The sequence below is a fragment of the Vicia villosa genome, linkage group LG2 (assembly GCF_029867415.1).
Source record: "Vicia villosa cultivar HV-30 ecotype Madison, WI linkage group LG2, Vvil1.0, whole genome shotgun sequence".
In the NCBI taxonomy this organism is placed as follows: domain Eukaryota; kingdom Viridiplantae; phylum Streptophyta; class Magnoliopsida; order Fabales; family Fabaceae; genus Vicia; species Vicia villosa.
Window position 1 is genome coordinate 176,235,690 of NC_081181.1, and position 21,450 is coordinate 176,257,139.

General features: G+C 34.8%; 2 protein-coding genes across 2 annotated transcripts; both read right to left on the reverse strand.

The window, feature by feature from the left end:
• Positions 1 to 983: 983 nt before the first annotated feature.
• Positions 984 to 3,195, reverse strand: LOC131647504 (uncharacterized). The gene is made up of 2 exons (XM_058917400.1): positions 2,778 to 3,195; positions 984 to 1,624 (listed from the first exon to the last, which is right to left on the reverse strand). The coding sequence occupies exons 1-2, from the start codon at positions 3,108 to 3,110 to the stop codon at positions 1,154 to 1,156; spliced, it is 804 nt and encodes a 267-aa protein (XP_058773383.1). The 5' UTR covers positions 3,111 to 3,195; the 3' UTR covers positions 984 to 1,153.
• Positions 3,196 to 11,500: 8,305 nt separating this feature from the next.
• Positions 11,501 to 20,598, reverse strand: LOC131647505 (uncharacterized). Its single transcript, XM_058917401.1, has 3 exons — positions 20,303 to 20,598; positions 13,259 to 13,405; positions 11,501 to 12,059 (listed from the first exon to the last, which is right to left on the reverse strand). The coding sequence occupies exons 1-3, from the start codon at positions 20,486 to 20,488 to the stop codon at positions 11,589 to 11,591; spliced, it is 804 nt and encodes a 267-aa protein (XP_058773384.1). The 5' UTR covers positions 20,489 to 20,598; the 3' UTR covers positions 11,501 to 11,588.
• Positions 20,599 to 21,450: the final 852 nt, after the last annotated feature.

The window sequence follows — 21,450 nt, forward strand, 5'->3', positions numbered from 1 at the left end:
GGTATTAAAAGACACTTTAAATTTTATATTAGTGGAAAACTTAACAACTATCAATGGTTGCCATTGGAGGGTGAATTAAATTCAAATCTAATCGTAAGTTTTCTCTATTCTTCCGTCTTTTGATTTCTGCATAGATTATATATATTTTTTTAGATTTTAATTAGTTTTTTTTTTTTTTTGGCTTTAAACCACCGGTTTAGTCTGGTTCGGGGGCGAGTTATGGCATCAAGTGGTTTCATCCCCTCCCGATCGCAGTTGCGGGGGATCGAACCGTGGTTCTCCCTACCAAATTCAGCGCCAATCACCACTGGACCAACTAACGATTGGTAGATTTTAATTAGTTTTTAGTTTGCATGTGATTTAGATTTTAATTACTTTTTAGTTTGCATGTGATTAAAGTGCTTTTAATCTTAAATAAAATTATGACTGTATTGAAGATTAAACTTATATTTTATGTGAATAATTCAAGAGTCACCATTTCATTAGGCAGGTGATCTTCTTATAAAGTCATCTGCAATTTTCTTAAGATTTTTCATTTGTTTCAGTTAGAATTTATTTTCCAATGTTTGAAATCTCACTTTTTTTAGTTTGTCTTCACTAGTTTCTTCATTATATTTTGAATAGCGTTATGCAACACAATTTCAACTACAATATAAAATAATTTAAAGTCTCCTCAACGGTTTGTAATGTCAACTGCATTGGTTGCAATTATGCACAATATAAGTGTTTTCAACACTCTTGACTAGGATTAACCTTCCTCTAAACATCAATAATAATTATAAAAAATAAATAAATTAAATATAATCACAAGTGTTAATGTAGGTGTCCTGCATCGACATAGACACGGACACACTTTTTTTTTTTTGAAATGTCGTTGTTACATAGATACACATAAATTATGAACCACACATGTTCAAGTTTGCACAAGTTTGACCAAATCATGGCAAAACACTAGAATTTTGGTAAAGACTACACTGTCTAACTTCAACAAAATTAGGATGCCGCCATAATTTTGCAAATATCACTGTCAATCCAAACATTTGATCACAACATAATCACTAATACTAACAACTATCTCTTATGTTTGATTTTTGAATTACAACACATTTCACATCAAAATAGTTTAAAATATCTAGTTCTTCCTTTTCAACAATTAGAAGAAAAATGGGATAATAGCCTTAACATTCTTAGGAAAATCTTCAAATTTAGAGAGATACCATCTCCTAGTAGCATAACTCCTACCCAACAAGTAAAAAGTAGTGCCAATGGCAAAAGAGAATCCATACAATGTTTGAGAAATTAAGGAAAAGCCATAAAACCCAATAATCTCAAAAAGATAATGAGGACATATCACAAACTCAAATAAGCCACCTTTAGGAATCTTGTATTCCTTTTCACCTTCTCCTCTTAATTTTGATAGAAGATAATGATGGTAGAAGTTGCCGGTGATGCCTACAAGAAACAACAGAATTCCAGGGTACAATAGATTGATTGATGGTTCTGGAAGATTCAATGTGAGGTGCTGAGCATAGATCATGGTTGCAGATGAGATAAAATAACTCAGTGTGATGGGAATTGCAGACTCAAGTGCCATAGAACCACTATATTTGTGGACAAATAGAACCTACACAGTAAAGTTGAAACATCATTGTTCATTGAGCTGAAAATCACATAACAGAACAACAATAAAGCATTAAGAATCAGAATCACTCATTTTCAATCAAACAAAGATTTTCAATAAGAAATTATTATTATACTTATTCAAACAAAATATGACTCCTACGTTAGTATTTTGTACTTAGTTCATAGTAACAAAATTATTATTTAAACTAACCTATCTTATCAAACTCGGCCATTCCAGCCGTTATCTTGGCACAGAATAGCAAAACCAAGAAAACTGCGATAAATGATCTAACAAAATATAACCCACATATCCCTTTCAAAGTTCTTCATCGAAACACTCTATTAAATTGTGGACCTCAAACTCAAATATAGCAAATGTCTTAGTCTCTGCAACCCCATTAGACAATAGTTGCAGTGTGATTTAAAATTACACGTGTAACCGTATCTGAAACATCACTCAATTTCCATTAGACAATAGTTGCAGTGTGATTTAAAATTACACGTGTAACCGTATCTGAAACATCACTCAATTTCGATCACATCTGTTCAATTATTGCCACTAAAGATTAAATTTTCAGAACCTTAAATTTTAATTTTGATCCGCAACCGCAATATTGTTGATGCAGTAGCCTCCGCAACATCAGACTGCAAGATTTAAATTAACACCTCAACCATATTACTAACCACATAAGACATTTCTACACATGTTTCTCAAGTATTTTCATCAAAAATCAAAATTTAAACCCCAAAACTCTATTTACTTATATCGTAATGAAAAAAATCTTAACATTAAACATTTCTTAATTGTGTACTTCAAAAACCTTCCAATCAAAATTCACACTTCAATGATCGCAGTATGCATCGGAGCAACTGTAATGACCGTAATACTTACTTACAACCGCATATGCGACCACAATTTAGCATGTAATGAAAATCTTACTGTTATCGGTAACTAAATGGTATTCATGCAAGTTGCAACCGCAATAATCACAATCACAACACTCGCGAGAACATCTGCAACCACAATTTAAAACCCTAAACCCTAACAGCAAAAAGGTTTAAAACCATACATTTGCATTATCATTTAAAATCAAAATTTCATCACACAAACACGCAATTCATAACACATCATTAAAACTTAAAGCAACAGTTACCTCAAACACTCTCTTGAAGAAATGAATAGTCACCGCAGATTGAAGAACCGTAGATCTAAGACCTTCATCAGGAAACACCCAAAACGACGCCGCACCAGCAAGAAAAGCAGGAGTATACAACAACAGCATACCAGTTCTACTCGACAATTTCATCTGCTGTTTGTTACCATTATTGTTATTAACATTCCAGAATTTGGAATAACTCATGTGTTTTCCTCTAACTTCGCTGAAACCGGCGTTAGCGAGTGAAGCAATGCTGATAACTGACATGGCGGTGACGAATAGAGAAGGTGGGGGTGGGAATAGGAAGTTTAGAAATGTAGATGCTGCCATTGTTGTTTTGGTGGCACTGTGCTTTGGATCTGATGATGAGGTAATAAATAATTGAGAGAATATAAAGTGTACGCGGAAACATACAAACCATACCCTTTTTGGAAATATAATTATTTATTGTTGTTAATTTGTGTGGGTTGGACGGTATGTGGTTTATTTATTGTTTGTGGATTGGTTAGTTGGGTGGTGGTTCTTAACGACATGAACTCATTAAGTCTAACTACATTTTTTATTGATATACTTTTTTATTATAGAAATTGTTTTCTTATATGAATTTAAAATATTTTATATGGTCAATTAATGATAATTATTTAAATTTTATTTTGATCACATCTAAATTATTACTTTTGTTATACATTAATTAGGTAAGAAAATTTATACTCACAATGAATCTTGTTCCATGATTAAACCATAATTCGACTTTTTTTAATGTGTTGGGTTGTTGTTTGTGCGAGTGTCCTTAGTTTAGAGAGATTTCACTCTATCTGAGTTTTGATTTTTGTGACTTTGCTCTTTTTTCTTGTAGTATGTGGTCCCGTCACCACTCAACATTAGACTGAAGTCTCACCTATCTTTAGGGGTGGCAAACGGGCATGTCTGCCCCATTTAAGTCCGCCCCGCAAAAAAAAAAGAAGATGAGATAGACATAGTTAAGAGTGCCGATCTAAAACATTGGCCCGCCCCGCAAGGTTCATCTCAAGCCTTCACATGCATTACTCATCATTGGTTCCTCTCTGAACCATATTTCTCAACACATCGACACAATAATTAGAATCACACCAATTCACAACAATACAAAGCAAAATAAACTATCACAACAACTCGGAGTATTCCGTCATCACAATTCATCACATAACAGTTCACAATTGGTGATATTAGTATTCTTTAATATTTTTCTCATAAGAATCATCACAAGTTAAACATACCGTTCGAATTTTCTTATACATATTTAACTCCCAAAGTGTCATTATAAGGTAGTACTATGCGTTAGTTGCCCAACACTTTGAACAACGTCTCAATCAGAGTCATAGAGCTCATATTACACGCAAAACAAAAATTCTCATACAAACTTCTAGAGGCATGCTTTGCCACCCGTAATGCTCATTAAGGCCCGTAGCAGCAGGCCACGCCCCTCCCCTTCTGTTGCCATTCTGGTATTAAAATCAGAGGGACGATTTTTTCACGATTTTGTGTGATTTCTCCTATTTTCCAACCCTGCATCAGACCATAAAATCTAACTTTTTACTTATAGTAGTCCCAAAACATATACTAACATAATGTACATGAAATATAGGGTAATCAACATTTCACAACATCAAAATCAACATTATCATAACAAATCATGCTTTTCACCATGCATAACATTAACATATGAACATAATCATCTCCAATGTTCTCATGTCATATCATCACACAAATTCACATTAACATCAACAATTAGCATGATTAACACAATTGAAATCTATAACATTAATTCAATTGTGGAGGTTTTGCACAAACCTCACACAATTCATAAATCCTCATCAATGGAGGTGTTTACGGTGGAATTTCGTAATCAAGTGCCGATCCTCCAAAATAATGAATATCTTGGTTACTCGCAGGATCGACTAGATTGATCCTAGGACATAGTTTATATTTTGAGATTTTGATGATTGGATTGTGTTCATTTTGTGGTTGGTTTTGTGTTTGGTTTAAGAATAACAAGAAAATGTCTAAAAGGGGTAAAAGTAAAGACAAGTTTTAGAATGATAAAGAAATAACGTACAAGGAAGAAACAAAAGGGTATTGACTCGAAAGGGCTAAAATAAAGTAAAGACTTTCAATAAATGTAAATATGCATACACTGTAAAGTAATTTGATTAACATAATTTGGTGACTCGTTTCTCGATTCGCTTGATACTTTAAGTATAATTGAGTTTTGTACAGATTTAAACACACTAAAATCTAACGCTAAGACCTTAATTTATACTATTTCGACCCTAACGGTCTTTTCCTAATGGAGTGCCACGTTTTCACTTGCATCCTCCTTGATTTTCTCAGACTTCCACACATCCTTTTGGATAAGATAGATTGTTTAAATTCAAATCTCCTTCCCCTCGAGGCGCCAAAGTGCAACCAACGTGGTTGTCGAAGCTTGCTTTCTAAATGCTCCGAAATATTCTAAGTCTTTTACCCTCTGCCTTCGAAGATATTTAATTAAAGTTCACTTCGACGAGGTAAATCCCCTTTTTACACAAAAAAGAGATCTCTAATGGCCTTCGAAATCCATGTTCCATGTTTCTCTTCGAGGTATATTCTTTACAACCAAATCTCCCTTTGCATGTCGAAATCTTCAGCTAACAGGAGGACAAGGGAGAAAGGAAGAAGAAAGAGAGTTATGATCTCTCTCTATCCTACAAGATTCAACACTCTTATCATGAATAGTCCCCCTTACCTTGAATTCATGAAAAATCTTCATGCTTGACAATGGCAACTCCATTTTTTGCCCATGCTCTCTTAGGGCTTTTTCTACTCTATTGGCAACTTTTCACGTATTTTCCCTTTCTCCCTCAATTTCCTTTATCTCTTATTTTCTATTTAAAATAATCTAATTATTTTAATCCAATTAAAATAATATTTTTCTCTCTCACCCTTCCAATTCTCACCACACTCCTCCCATTTCTCAAATTTTTGCCAAAACTCACATTTCTCTATTTTGTATTAAATTAATTATTAAAAAATTCTATTAATTCTACTAACACCCAATAATATCCACACACGCCAAATAAATCAAATAAAGTACTCTAACACTCAAATACAAATATAAAACGCAAATTGGGGTGTTACAATTTTTTCTCACTTAAAGAATTTTTCATCCTTGAAAATTACCTGAAGGAAACAATGTCGGATAAGACTCTCTCATTTAGCTCTCCAGCTCCTACGTCACGCTCCCTCTTGCAGGTCCTCCCCACACCACCTTCACCAAGGAGGTCTCCTACCTCTCAATTGATTCACTTATCGAACCTCTAATCATATGGGATGATGCTTCACAGTCAAGTTCTCTCTCACTTGCACATCATCTAATTGGATCACATGAGACAAATTAGGAATATACTTCCGTAGTTGAGACACATGAAAGACACTATAAAGGTTCAAAAGTCACCCTTCCAATTCTCACCACACTCCTTCCATTTCTCTATTTTTTTGCCAAAACTCACATTTCTCTATTTTTCTTATTAAATTAATTATTATAAAGTTCTAATAATTTTATAACACCCAATAATATCCACAAATGCCAAATAATTCAAATAAAGTACTTTAACACTCAAATACAAATATAAAACGAAAATCAGGATGTTACAATTTTTTCCCACTTAAAGAATTTTCATCCTTGAAAATTACCTGAAGGAAACAATGCTGGATAAGGCTTTCTCATTTGGCTCTTCAGCTCCCACATCACGTTCCCTCTTGCAGGTCCTCCCCACACCACCTTCACCAAAGCGGTCTCCTTACCTCTTAAATGCTTCACTTCTCGATCCTTTAATCGCATGGGTGATGCTTCATAGTTAAGTTCTCTCTCACTTGCACATCATCCAATTGAATCACATGAGACGGATCAGGAATATACTTCCGTAGTTGAGACACATGAAAGACACTATGAAGGTTCAAAAGAGACAGTGGTAAGGCAACCCTGTAGGCCATTTCTCCTACTCTGTGAAGGATCTGATAATAACCAATAAAGGTGTAAGCTTTCGAGAGTTTAACGCACAACCAACACCAGTCACCATAGTGACTCTCAAGAACACATGATCTCCATTTTGGAATTCAAGTGTCTTTATATGCTTATCATGATGACTCTTCTGCATGCTCTGTGATGCTTTCATCTTCTCCTGAATCATATTAACCTTCTCAATAGTTTATTGAACAATCTCATGTCCAAGCACGACATTTTCACCAGATTCATACCAACCCGATGGTGTCCTACACCTTTACTAGAATGAAAAGTGTTATTATAAGTAAATTCAATCAACGACAAGTAATTATCCCAAGCACCTCCTTATTTTAAACACAAGCTCTCCGTCTGACCGTCAGTGTGTAAATAGTAAGCAGAAATCAACCTCAAATTAGTTCCCAAGGCTTCCAGCAAGCTCTCCCAAAACCTTAATGTGAAAGTAGGACCTCTATCTGAAATCATACTCGAAGGAATACCAAACAGCTTCACAATCATACTAATGTATATCTCTACTAACATCTCCAATGGAAAACTAATCTTTATCGAAATAAAATAAGCTGACTTAATCAGTCTATCCACAATAACCTAAATCGCAGTACTTCCTCTAACACTCGTCAGACAACCTGTAATGAAATCCATAGATATATTATTCCATTTCCATTCAGGAATACTTAACGGTTGTATCAATCCAAACGACTTCTGATGCTTAATCTTAAACCTCTAACAAATCAAACAGGTGTGAATAAACTTTACAATATCCTTCTTCATACATGGACACCAATTTTTTTTGTTAAGATCTTGATACATTTTAGTAGCCCCGAGATGAATACTCAAAATGCTTTTATGACCTTCTTCAAGAATTCTCTTCTTAAGCTCTAGCAAATCTGGCACATAAACTCTGTCTCGAAATTTCATAATTTCATTCACATCCACTCCAAACTCCACTTATTTACCTTGATTGATTAATATTAACCAATTAATCAATCCCAAGTATAAATTCCGACCTTCTTTGCTTTCTTCCAACATACTACTAGTCAACTTCAGCATCCCTAACTTCACACTTTGCGGCTTCATATCACACAACAAGTTAAGATCTTAAAACTGGTTAATTAAATCAAATTATATATCTAACCATTAGTCCTGACGTATTCAAGGACTTCCTACTCAACACATCTGCCACCACATTAGATTTACTAAGATGGTAACTCAACTTGAAATCGTAGTCCTTCAAGAATTTCAGCCACCTCCTTTACCTCATATTTCATTATTTTTTATCAAACAAATACTTCAAACTCTTATGATCTCTGAACACATCAAACCTCAAACCATATAGGAGATCACATGACCAAGGAAACTCACTTCCTTCAACCAGAATTCAACTTGGACAACTTAGCATACACCTTCTTCTCTTACAAGTAGATGTTGTATCAGGGCATTCAGGTTCACTGTGAGAATATGATCTGAACGAAAATGGTTGTTGTATGGGAGATTGTTAGTGATACTGAGGTAAACGATCAATGATTTTTATAGTTTTGAATTGATCCTTCATGTTTTTAATGTCGTCGAGGCTTTGTAAAAATGTTGATTTGAACAATATTTTCTTTCTCTTGATAATTTAGTTATTTTGCTTGTTCAATGTTTAGATTGTTTTCTTCACCTCCGCATTTTGAAGTTCTAAAATTTTAACTCATCATTCATTCGCCTATGGTTTTGTTTCATCGTTTAGTATTTATGTATTCCTTATTAAGAACTAGAGTAAGATTTAATGTCACTAGGGTCAATGTCCAACCAAAGGTCGGATCCTCTTCACGCTCCCAATTTTAGGCCTGGTTTAAGGTAGAAGTATCTAGGGCTCCACCACTTTCATTGTGGAGTGACTAGCTAGCGAGAGGGGGTGTACTTATTGTAGTTTAATGTGCCTTATTTGTATCATAACATGCTTTCTTTAAGAGAGGTTCACACAATTTTAACAAAAAGCATAATATCATTTATATCAAATATATTACATGAGATGATAAATAATTAATCCATCTTATGGTAACTTTGATGATACTTAGCTAAAATATCATTTAAGTTTGGCGTGGTTCCATGTCCTCGGGATGGGCTCTCTCGTCAAAGTCTCTACACTGTAAGCTTTGCTCCCCATGCTAGTTTAAACCTTGTACGGTCCTTCGAAATCGGCCGTAAGATTCCCTTTTTTGGCATTATTTCCTACAACATTGTCATGTATCCACACGAAGTCTATAGGTTAAGATTCTCGAGATCAGACTCGTTTGTTGAATTTAGTTGCGGTTGCTTGTTTAATGGCAACACTCATGAGACGAAATCGCTCTTCCCCTCTAAGGTTTCAGTTTTGCTACTTGTCTTATTTTCTATATTAACGTTTATTGATTTTGGTTATTGAGTCTCATATAAGTTAGGTTTTTCATATATCTGTGAATTAAGTGCAACATGTTTAAATCATATTGTGCATCAAATCGTGTTTTGCATGCATTAATTAAAACCTTGAGATAAAATTTGTTACAAAGTGGTTCAAGTCAAATTAGATAATTATTTGGGTCAATAAACGCATGAATGAATGATTTGTATCATACTACATTTAGATTCAATCAAACACTTCATTTCTAAAAATATAAACTTTTTATAATGTGATTCGAATCACTATTATGCTCGATTCGAGTCAAAATTGTATGTGAAAAACAAGATTTATCACACCTAGTATAATTTAAATCACAAGCATCTCTTAATCGAATCACAAGCTAGCTTGGTGTGTATCAAGCTAAATGTTGGTGATTTTAGTATCATCAATGTAATTTTGGTAGTAATGTGATTTTCTAAAGGCTGATGCAATTATGCGTTAAGCTTGAAACGAGTTAGGGTAGTGCGGAGTGCACGCTCGTGGAGCCAAATGTACTATTGAATACGAATAATAGAAACGGGGTTCCAAGGGGCGGAGCCCCTGGCGGGGTGCGGGGCAGCGCCTTGCCGGGGTCCAAGGGGCAGCGCCCCGAGCAAAATTTTTCGTTTTAATAGTTGCACCCTTTCCCAACGGGCATAACCGTTTTACCGAACAGGTGCTTCGTTTCCAACCAACATAACTGTTTTACCGAACAGGTGTGTCTGTTCGTTTCTATTATTGGTCTCCTATATAAGGAGTCTTTTGGTCTCGATTTGAAAAATCATATACTTCCTCTACATTCTGATCTGTTCTCCATTGTCAGAAACAGATTGATTCTTCAAGAATTATCCCCGCAAAGATTTCGTGAACCCAGACAAGTATAGGGTCGAAATACTTTGTTCGGAAAGTGAACGAACACGATTCTTGAAGATATCCAGGATTATCACACCTATATCTAACACTAAAGGTCGATTCGGATAAAAAAATCATTTCAAAATTAGGATTTCAATTTTTTCAGTCTGATTTGTTTATTGCATTTTATCAAAATGTTGAGTTTCCTCATTGAATATACCATCTCACACACAAAAAATATGTTTTTCATGCATTTTATGAAGATTTAACTAAATTCAAAGTTCCTTGGGCTATTCGGAATAGATGGGAAAATGTCCTTCATCATTCTAGGAATATTAATTTTTTGGTAACTCATATTTTTAGGGAGGGGAATCATTGTGCGGATAGACTCGCTAACTTAGGATTACATGTTAATGATTTTACTTCGTGGGAAGTTGTTCATAGAGACATTCTTGCGGAGTTTGCTAAAAACTCTATAGGTCTTCCTTTTTATAGAATTACTCACTAAAGGGTTTTGGTTTGGTCCCCCTTTCTCTCTTTCCCTGTAATCTCTTTTTCTTCAATATATTTTGTGGTGGCCAGCCCAGCTTCAGTTTAAAAAAAAAAAAACTAAATTCAAAGTTGTTTGACTCAGTTATAAGCATGCATGACTCAATTTAAGGTTAAATGGTGAATGAATTGATTCAAGCTCACCATTAATCGATTCATTAAAGTGCCTTTAAAATCCATTTTTGCTTTGTTTGTAGGAATCAATTCAAAGGCATTATTTGATTTGATTCAATGGTGAAATTCGTAATTGAATAAATTAAATCAAATCATGAATTGATTCATCAAAGTGCCCTGAACTTCCGTTTTAGCTTTGTTTGTGGGAATCGATACAAAGCTTTGATTGAATCAATTCAAAGAACTAAAATGAATTGACTTATAGAGGGATGTGATATGATTCAAATGGTGAATTGAATTGATTCAAATTTGCTTTGATGTTAGACATTTGCCATCACTTGAACTGATTCATGGGCCATTTGAATTGCTCATTTAGTTAATTTTTGGCTTATTTTGTGCATCATCTTAATTTTCAAGGATGATTATAATGATTAAAAGAATCATTAATCAAAAGATTATAATGATTAAAGGATGGACTTATAAGGATGATTATAATGATTAAAAGAATCATTAATCAAAAGATCAAATAATTTTCAGTTAGAAAAGCTAAAGAAACTACAACTTCATTTCTCTCTTAAATCTTCATCTTCATCAATTTCATGGAGAATCATCATATTGTATGTGTGTATGATAAGATATTGTGAGAAGCCATTAATATTCTAATTGTGCATTTTGCAGTGTGTGTAAATTTCATAGCGGGTGTTTGTTCTTAAAAAAAAAAAACATTTTTTAAACAATTACCAGGACGTGGCTAAATTCCGGCAATTACAAGAAAAATAAACCTTACAAATAACACATTACAGTCTCACCACCAATGTCCCTGTCCTCCTTAGGGGACCAATATTACAACAACTTAAAACACAAATGGGATTACAGCCTTAACATTCTTAGGAAAATCTTCAAACTTAGAAAGATACCAATTCCTAGTAGCATAACTCCTCCCCAACAAATATAAAGTAGTACCAATTGCAAAACACAATGAATACAACGTTTGAGAGATAAAAAACACCCCATAAAAATCAATTATCTCAAAAAGATAATGTGGACATATCACAATCCCAAATAACCCACCTTTAGGAATTTTGTATTCCTTTTCACCTTTTCCTCTTAATTTTGATAGAAGAAAATGATGATAGAAGTTGCCAATAATGCCTATAAGAAAAAGCATAATCCCTGGGTATATCAAATTAATTGATGGTTGTGGAAGCTCTTTTGTGAGGTGTTGAGTATAGATTAATGTTATGGTTGACATGAAGTAACTTAGAGTGATGGGAATTGCTGAATCAAGAAGCATGGATGCACTGTATTTGTGAACAAAAAGAGACTGCAAAATAAAGTTAAAATTCTTATTTTAGCTGAAAGTACTTGAACAAAAAAAAAAAAAGTACTAGGTTCAATTTGGTAAGACAAAAAAACTCTAATTTACTTGGAGCATTTTCAAATTTCAATGATCATTTTATATGAAATTCACATATTTATAAATAATATATAACTTTTATATTATAAAAAAAACTCCGATTTGATAGTGTACTGTCATTTCATATTTATAAAATTTATTTATGAATAATAACAATAAAATATATAGGGTGAAAATAATAACTCAACTAATATTAATATATATATATATATATATATATATATATATATATATATATATATATATATATATATATATATATATATAAACAGTTTTAATCCTATATCATATTTTTATATTTATAATCAAAGTTTTTTTCATTTTTAAATGGCATGACATTTATAAAATGTGCCAAATAATCATAAAATAATATTTTGCGAATTTTATAGTTACAAAATATAAGTAAATAAAAATAGACAATTCGTCGATTTTTAATGAAAAAAAGGAAAATGGTTTAAATTATTTAAATTTAAAATAAAAAAATTAATTTTGTAAATCAAGTAAAATAGAAAAATCAAAATTATAGTTTAGTCTGATATAAAATAATAAATTAAAAAATACATAAATATCATAAAGTTATAAATATATTTATAAAAATACAACGTTCACAAATAAATAAATATGAAAAACCACATATAACATTACAAAAATTTACTAATTATTTTTTTTATCTGATAAGCTTTCAAATGTGTTCTATAACTTCTATTTAAGGTGGCAAACGGGCATGCCCGCTCCGTTTAGGTCCGTTCTGCAAAAGTCCGCGAAAAAATGAGGCGGGGAAGGACAGATATATTTGATTCTGCGGGTCTAAAATGCTGCCCCGTCCCGCAAAAAGTGAGGGTGGAATGGAAAAAATCCGTTGGCATTGAACCTTTTAGGCTTAAAAATAATAAAATTATATGAAAAAATTAATGCCTGCAAAAAAAGAGACGGACACATTAAAAGAAGTGGGTCTAAAATCTCGCGGCTTCCGCGTAAAAGTGCAGGCAAAACGGGCTTTCCGCGAACAGGACCCATTTTGTTTTTTTTAATTATCTCACACAATAATTATCTCTAACAATAGAAAAAAAAACATGTGTGTATACTAATTTTCAAGTGATAATTACCTCAAAGACCCTCTTGAAGTAATGAAGGCTCAAAGCAGAGTGAAGAACTGTAGATCTAAAACCTTCATTAGGAAAGATCCAAAACGACGCCGCAGCAGCTAGAAAAGCAGGGGTATATAGCAACAACATACCAACCTTACTTGAAAACTTAATTTGCTTTCCACTATTGTTATTTGCATTCCAGAATTTTGAATAGTTCAAATGCTTTCCTCTAATTTCAGAAATACCATAACTTACAAGTGCAATAAAGCTTGTAATTGACATGGTTGTGACAAATATAGAAGATGGTGGTGGGAACATGAAGTTCATAAACATAGACATGGTTATGGTTTTTGATATTTTTTTCTTAGGCTATTTACCTGTTTGGTTGGTTTTAGATCTGAATATGAAGTAGTAGAAGATGATATATGATTGAATTTGAAGATGATAAAAGAATAATATAATTGATATGCAAATTGGAAAAAGTAATATAATAAGAAAAACATGGTGTTGAGGATAATTCTAAAGAAATGCTAGGGGGGGGACAAGATCTGCATAATGATTAACGTCATAGAGTCTTAACTTTTCTCTTTTGGGCAATGACACATAATAATTATTTATTATAATGTGGTGGGTTCGGTATTTTCTTCTTATTCTCTATATATATAGTAGGTGGGAGAGACTTTATTATTAGAAGAGTTTTATTTTTCATACAAAATTTATCCATATCACACGTTCATCCACACATAAACAAACAAATTCCTAAAGTTTTTTCATGAATTTGAAGGAACTCATAAATTCAACTTTTTTTTTTAATAATCTATCACAAATGATCAAATCTAACATGCAAATTTACTTAAATATCCTAGAGTTTTTCCACAAACATGAGCAAGTTTATATATTTTCTTATTATAAGGAAAGAAAGAATGAAAGACAAGAGACAAATTAGTGAAAACGCAACCTCAAGATTTCCATTACATTCACAAGAAGCACATGCATTATTTGAGTAGGGAGAGTAGCTCAAAACTTAAGATTAATATCAAGAGGAGCCCAATATTTAGCTAGCCAATTTCTCTGAGAATATGAGTAAAAGTCAAACACCAATTTCGAGTCCTAAAATCCTGAATCTGAATTAGGACAGTTGCAAAAAGATGATAAATGATGTCACTTTCATAAAAATCTCTACATCTTTTAAATTTTGAACCTAAAGATTGTCACAACCAAGTTAACTCTATAATTCTATCAACAACACCCTCCACTCCAAATTCGCCATTGTTAAAAACTATGTTGTTACGAGTAGTCCATAAAGCCCAACACGTTCCTAATCAAAATAATAATGCCCTCTTCTTCTTGGTTTTCCTTTTCAGAATTTCTACAAATCTCAGGAGATGCATCACCACAGAGTCTTCCTGAAATACCGACACTCCCAACCACAACAATACTTTCCCCCAAACCAAAGAAGCAAAAGGAGAGTTGAGAAACAAATGATATAGAGACTCTACCGAATTAATACAATAAACACACATACCTCCGAAGCCGCAGTGGGAAACCCCTCTGTGCATCAACTGCTCATACGTTGGAAACCGATTCTTAATACATCTCCAACTAAAGACTTGATTTTTGAAGGAACGCGAGTTTGCCATAGGATTGAATAAGCTACCAGGCTGTCTTCATTCAAAATCTTCCTTGTCCTATTTTTATCCATCACCTTATATCCCCTCACTAACCACGTATTTCCCTTCGCCGTTCGCGAACCATTTGAAACCGTCAACTGTCAACGCTCTGTCCGGACACACCAGAGCCAGAATATTTGACAATTCTACCAATTCTTCTTGGACCTCCATGTTCAGTCCAGCAAACTCCTCCTGAAAACTCCACAACCAACGATCACCCATATACTTTCCCATCTCAGCTACTGTTGCATTTTGTTGGGACGATACGCTGAATAGAGTAGGAAACACAAACTGAAAAGAGTTGCTTCCACATCATTTACACTTCCAAAATAGCACCCTCGATCCCGTCCCCACCCTACATGAAATGCCTTTTTGAAACCAGTCCCCCATTGCCTCCGTCTGGCTGCTCAAGCTCCTAATATCCCTCCACCATAACGAATTGTTACCGCTCCTAGAATATTCCTTCCCGTTGAAAACAACCGCCTCCAATGGACCGTATTTATGCACAAGCAGTAGTCTCCAAACTGCCTCTGTGTCGACGAGGAAGCGCCGCCTCCATTTATTCAACAAAGACACATTGAACATATCTATATTTCTAACCCCTAGACCTCCGTCAGCTTTATCCCTACACACATCTTCCCAACTTACCCACGATATGGTTCTCTTTTCTACTCCCCCTCCCCACAAGAACTATCTTTGCAACTTAATCATCTCCGCCATCACCACCTTCGGGATTTTATATAATGATAAATAGTACATCGGAATAGCATTAAGAACCGAGTTAATTAATGTTATTCTACCACTCATGGACAAGAACCGGCTTTTCCACGAGGATAGTCTACTTCTCATCTTTTCGACCACCGATTTCCACATATACTGTTGTCTATGATTATCACCTAACAGAATGCCAAGAAACTTTGATGGAAAGCTATCGCGTTTGCAACACAGAAAATCAGTCGCTGCAAGCATAAAGCTTTCCTCCAAATTAACACCCAAAATGCTGCTTTTTGCTAAATTGATTGGTAATCCCGAAGTAATCTCGAAACCCCTCAAAATTGCTTTTATACTCCATAGATTGCTCCAGCTTCCTTCCCCTATAATAACTATATCATCTGCAAACTGCATCAATTCAAACTACAAATTATGACTAACTCTAAAACCTGTGAAAGCGCCTCGTTCTTTTGCCATTGCCACCATCCTTGCCAAACCTTCTGTCACGATGGTGAAAAGGAACGGGGATAAGGGATCTCCCTGTTTCAAACCTTTTTCCACCATAAAATCTTGGTTGGAGATCCGTTCACAAAGACCGACATCGAACTACTACAAACACATTCCTTCATCCAACGCAACCACTTCTCGCTAAAACCACATCTACTAAGCATATACAACAAAAAGACCAATTAACGTTATCGTATGCCTTTTCGAAGTCAACCTTCAACACTAAGCAACTTCTCTTATTCCTTTTTGCTAAATCCACCACTTCGTTTAGCACCACCATTCCATCTTGAATATGCCTACCTGGAATGAACGCCGTTTGAGTTTTTGATACCAACTTGTCAACCACCCTCTTCAATCGATTAGCCAACACCTTTGCAATGATCTTATAAAAACAACCAACAAGGCAAATTGGGCAGAAATTCGAGAGATTTCGAGGATTAACTACCTTGGGAAACAGGGCCAGGAATGATGAAGACACCGCCTTTGGTAAGTTAGCATTGTAATAAAAATCACATACATAATTGAAGATGTCCTCCTGTAATACATCCTAACACTTCTTTATGAAACTAAAATTAAATCCGTCTGGGCCAGGGCATTTGTCCCCCATCACAACTTCACATAGCCTCCTTCACCTCTTCTAAGCTGAACTGAACCTCCAGTTCATCCGCTTCTCTTGCCGACAGACATGAGAAATTGATCCCGTCTAGAACTGGACGTCTAAGGGGAGACTCTTTGAATTTCTCTTCAAAAAATCTTTTGACTTCCCCTTTAACTCCTTCAACTGTTTCAACTCTGCCATAAGAGGAGTCTATACCCATCAAACTGTTACTCTTATGCCTTGCGTGTACTGACTTTTGGAAGAACCTAGTGTTCGAATCTCCTTCATTCAACCATTTCGCCCTAGACTTTTGTTTTAGGATGCTCTCCCTATATTGCAAAGAATTCGAAAAATCCGCAGAAGCTTCCTTACGTTTTCCTTCCAGCAGACCCAATAAATCAACTCCTGTGTTCATTTGATCATCAACCTCTTTTAACACTTCGACTGCTTTTTCCAACCTTAAATCCACCCAACCAAACACCTCCCTATTCCACCACCTGAGTCTTTATTTGAGAAGCTTCATTTTTTCCTTGATAATGTATGAACACGAACCAGAAACAACCAAGCCCCTCCATTCTTGCTCCACAAAAGTCTTGAAATCCCTATGCTTTAGCCACACATTCAAAGACCTAAACGGTTTTGGCTATAACACCCCATATTTTCTAATTTTAATTTAATCGGAAATTAAATTATTATTTAGAATTATTTGGTATTTTGTTGAATTATTGGAGAATTATGGATTAAGGGCCATTGGGCTGGAATGGTGAGATTAGTAGTATGGGGGTGCTAAGTGAGTAAGCCCGTTACTAATTATTTTATGTTTTCATAAAATAAAGAAAATAAGGAAAATTGGGAAAAAGGAAAAAGGAATGTGAAAAGCAGAGCAAGGAGATGAGAGATTGGAAAGCTGATACGTGAAAGAGGAACAGAAGAGGAAGAGGGCTAATCAAGATCTTTGGCTAAGGTAAGGGGGGACTCTTCCGGTTAATATCTTTTATCGTATTATAGATAATAGGACTGGTTTAGATGCATTGTTTGTGTCAATTGGTTATATGCTAGATTGGGGTTTTGGGATGATTTTGAGGGGAATTGTATGATTTGATGAATTATATGATTATATGATTGTTATCGTGATTAGATGATCCTTTTTGTGTGTTATATTTGTGTTATAATCTGTGTTTGTTTCACCGTATGCGAAATCTGGTTGGAATGGGATTGGTTTGGTAATGACTTGGTGAAGGAAGGGCAAAATCGCAGGTTGTTTTCTGCGATTCGGGGTTCTGGAAATCGCCAGTTGGCGCCGCGGCCAGGAGTTGGCGCCGCGAACTGCTTGGCAGAAAGCCAGGAAGTTTGGTTGTGTTCAGTACGCGCCGCGAACCTTTGTTTGCGCCGCAAAGGCGTACTTGTTTTCTCGTATCGCGCCGCGTGCACAGGTTGGCGCCGCGAACGTGTTTGTGTGGTTCAGGTCGCGCCGCGAGTCTTGGTTGTGCCGCGTGCTGTAGCGATAATTGTTTTCTTTGAAAATGTAAAGATGTGTAACTTTCAAACCGTAAGCCCGTTTTAGACGCCGTTTTGGACGTTGTTCCTTAAATTGAATGCTTTACCATATGAAATAAATAAAACAACAATAACTTGATTTTATTTTGAAAAGTACCGTTTTCTCCAAATGTGGTTTATTCTGGTTTTGCATAGTTGATGAGATGCAATAACTGTTGTTTGCATAATTGAATATGTGCAATGATGTGTGTTGTGATAATGTGGTTGTTCCTGCTTGTTATGCAAATGGAGGTTGTTCATGGTAAATATGATTATCAGGTGTTTTGATGAATGGTGATGTAAATACTCTGTTTTGTTGGGTTGATTTGTGGTACTTAGTACACGTTTGTGAGAGGTGTCATTGTTGTTGCACTGAATGGCGGATGTTCTATTTGTTATGATGTCGTGGTGGTAATTGATGTTTGATATACATATATTGTTGAGGTAAAATATGTATTTTATTATGGTTGAGAAATAGCATAATTGTGCGTGGCTATTGATTATTGTGTTGGTTGATGATTATGACATTTGGATGGTTTATGTGTATGATGAGCATGTTATGGTTGATACATGCATTTCATAATCATTATGTGGCTGATCCTTGACGATGGTGGATCAGTGGTAGCTAATTCCCATTGTGTGGAATTAGAGAGTGGGTGTTGCCGTATCCTTAACGATGGTGGATCGGTGAGTTGGGTTATCCCAGATTTTGGTACCACATGCATATAGTTGCATTTGCATTAGGCTACTTGTGATATTATAACATGAATGGAAGATTGTCCAATGTTATAATATGTGATGATTGTATAACGGCTACGATTTGTTTGGATGAATTATGGTGTTGTCTCTTGGTAATGTATTCTATTTGTTGTTGTGTGTTGATGAGTATTTCCTGACAATCTGAATATAATGAAATTGGATGAATAATATGACTATGATGTGTTATTGTTTATAATTCGATAACATTTGTTAATTGTGAATGAGACTCACCCTTACTGTTGACATGTTCAGATTGAGGATAGCTGCTTTCGACTTGGTGAGGATTAACTCATAAGTCAGTGTATTAGTGTAGCGTCAGGTGTCATGCTCTGATATTGTAACACTGGGGGAACGCTAGTTTAGAGTTTATGATGATACTCTATCGTGTTGTTATTGTATTAGATTCTGTGGGATATTGCATAGATGATGTTATGCTTATCCGTATGATGAATTTTCCGCTGTGTTAACATGAGATGTTATGTATTATGATGAATTGTTCCTTAGTGAAAGCATGACAATGAATTTATGATAAATTTGTCTTAATTGGAATTGTGGCACCCTTGTTTTCATGTTTTACTCTGATTATTGTTTAATATTTATGCGGGGTATTAGAAGGGTGTTACATTGGCCCCCAATTTAAAATGTTACAACAAAGCCAAACCGAACTGTGGTCCGATATATCCTTCAGCCCAATCGTTTGACTCGATGCCCCTAACAATTCAACCATCCCTACTGACAACAGTATTCTATCAATCCTACTGCAAGCTTTCATGCCCCCTGCTCCACGAAAATTTTCTATCCCTCATTGGTAAGTCTACCAATTCCATTAATTCAATGAAATCGTTGAATTCATATGATTCCTGTGCTCTATGGAATTCCCCACAACCCACTCTTTCGTCTTCGTTTCTGATTGAGTTAAAATCCCCGGCTACGCACCACTCCCCATCCCTCCATTTCAATTTTAATTCAACGATTTAATCCATGATTAGCATTCTTAGGAATAACATTCCCAAGATTGTAAATTTAATCCATCAAACAAACACATCCTAAAACTTTTGTTTTTAAATTTATCTCACATAATAACTATCTCTAACCATCAAACAAAAAACATACTTGTGTATATTCAAATGCTTGAGTGTTAATTACCTCAAAAACCCTCTTGAAGTAATGAATGGTCAAAGCAGAGTGAAGAACTATAGATCTAAAACCCTCATTAGGAAAGATCCAAAACGACGCCGCAACAGCTAGAAAAGCAGGAGTATATAGCAACAACATGCCAACCTTACCTGAAAACTTTATTTGCTTTCCACTATTGTTATTTGCATTCCAGAATTTTGAATAGTTCAAATGCTTTCCTCTAATTTCAGAAATACCATAATTTACAAGTGCAATAAAGCTTATAATTGACATGGTTGTGACAAATATAGAAGATGGTGGTGGGAACATGAAGTTTGAAAACATAGACATGATTATGGTTTTTGATATTTTTTTCTTAGGTTATTTACCTGTTTGGTTGGTGTTAGATCTGAATATGAAGTAGTAGAAGATGATATATGATTGAATTTGAAGATGATAAAAGAATAGTATAATTGATATGCAAATTGGAAAAAAAGTAATCTAATAAGAAAAACATGGTGTTGACGATAATTCTAAAGTATTGTAGGAGACAAGATCTGCAGAATGATTCTATATTATATACTGTAGTACAATCTTAACCTTTTCTCTTTTGGGTAATGACACATAATAATGTGGTGGGTAGGACTGCTAAAAAATAATTATGAACTGAACTATTTGAAATTGGAGTTAAAATAATCTAATATAAAAGTTTGGTTAAAATTATGAACTGAACTATTTGGGATTTGGAGTTAAAATACTGAAATACTAAAATACATAACACGTACGACAAGTGTTGACAAGCATGATCATGCGAACTTGATTAAATGTCACAACAAGGAAGTTCACAGGGAAGAAAATGAAAAATGAAAGTAGAAAGAGGTCTTTTGTAGGCCGATAAAGGAAGGAAATGTCAAGATGGTGCTTCAAAAGTCTTTTATGCCATATTCATTCACCGAGGGCCGCACGATCCATTGCACACCAACAACAATTCTAATCTCCTCGAAAAATGCTCAAAGTACTTGAGTTCTCTAAGAGTGGGGAAACATCATTACTAACTAGAGTAGGGACACATGTCAGTCGTTCCAGGCGAAATGTTACATATTACAAGAAATACATTTAATGTGCTTGTTCTCAAGAGTGATGTCATCCTGCCAAATATCTTCACATTCTAGGATCCAACGGTCAAGCAAAGGCAAATGTTACAAACCCCATCCTGCAAAGCAGAAACAAGGGCGTGGGGGCATTTGTTTTGAGCCACCCACAAGGGCTAAAATGTATAGACCTAATAACGAAATGAAACAAAAACACTGAAA

Bases quoted from the DNA above. Each gene is read 5' to 3' on its own strand.
- LOC131647504 (XM_058917400.1), bottom strand. From the start codon at position 3,110: ATGGCAGCATCTACATTTCTAAACTTCCTATTCCCACCCCCACCTTCT. The intron at 1,625-2,777 runs GTAACTGTTGCT...TTTACTGTGTAG, and splicing joins TCTTCAAGAGAGTGTTTGAG to GTTCTATTTGTCCACAAATA.
- LOC131647505 (XM_058917401.1), bottom strand. From the start codon at position 20,488: ATGTCTATGTTTTCAAACTTCATGTTCCCACCACCATCTTCTATATTT. The intron at 13,406-20,302 runs GTTGGCATGTTG...AAGCAAATTAAG, and splicing joins AAATAAAGTTTTCAGGTAAG to TTTTCAAGTAAGGTTGGTAT. The intron at 12,060-13,258 runs GTAATTATCACT...TTTATTTTGCAG, and splicing joins ACTTCAAGAGGGTCTTTGAG to TCTCTTTTTGTTCACAAATA.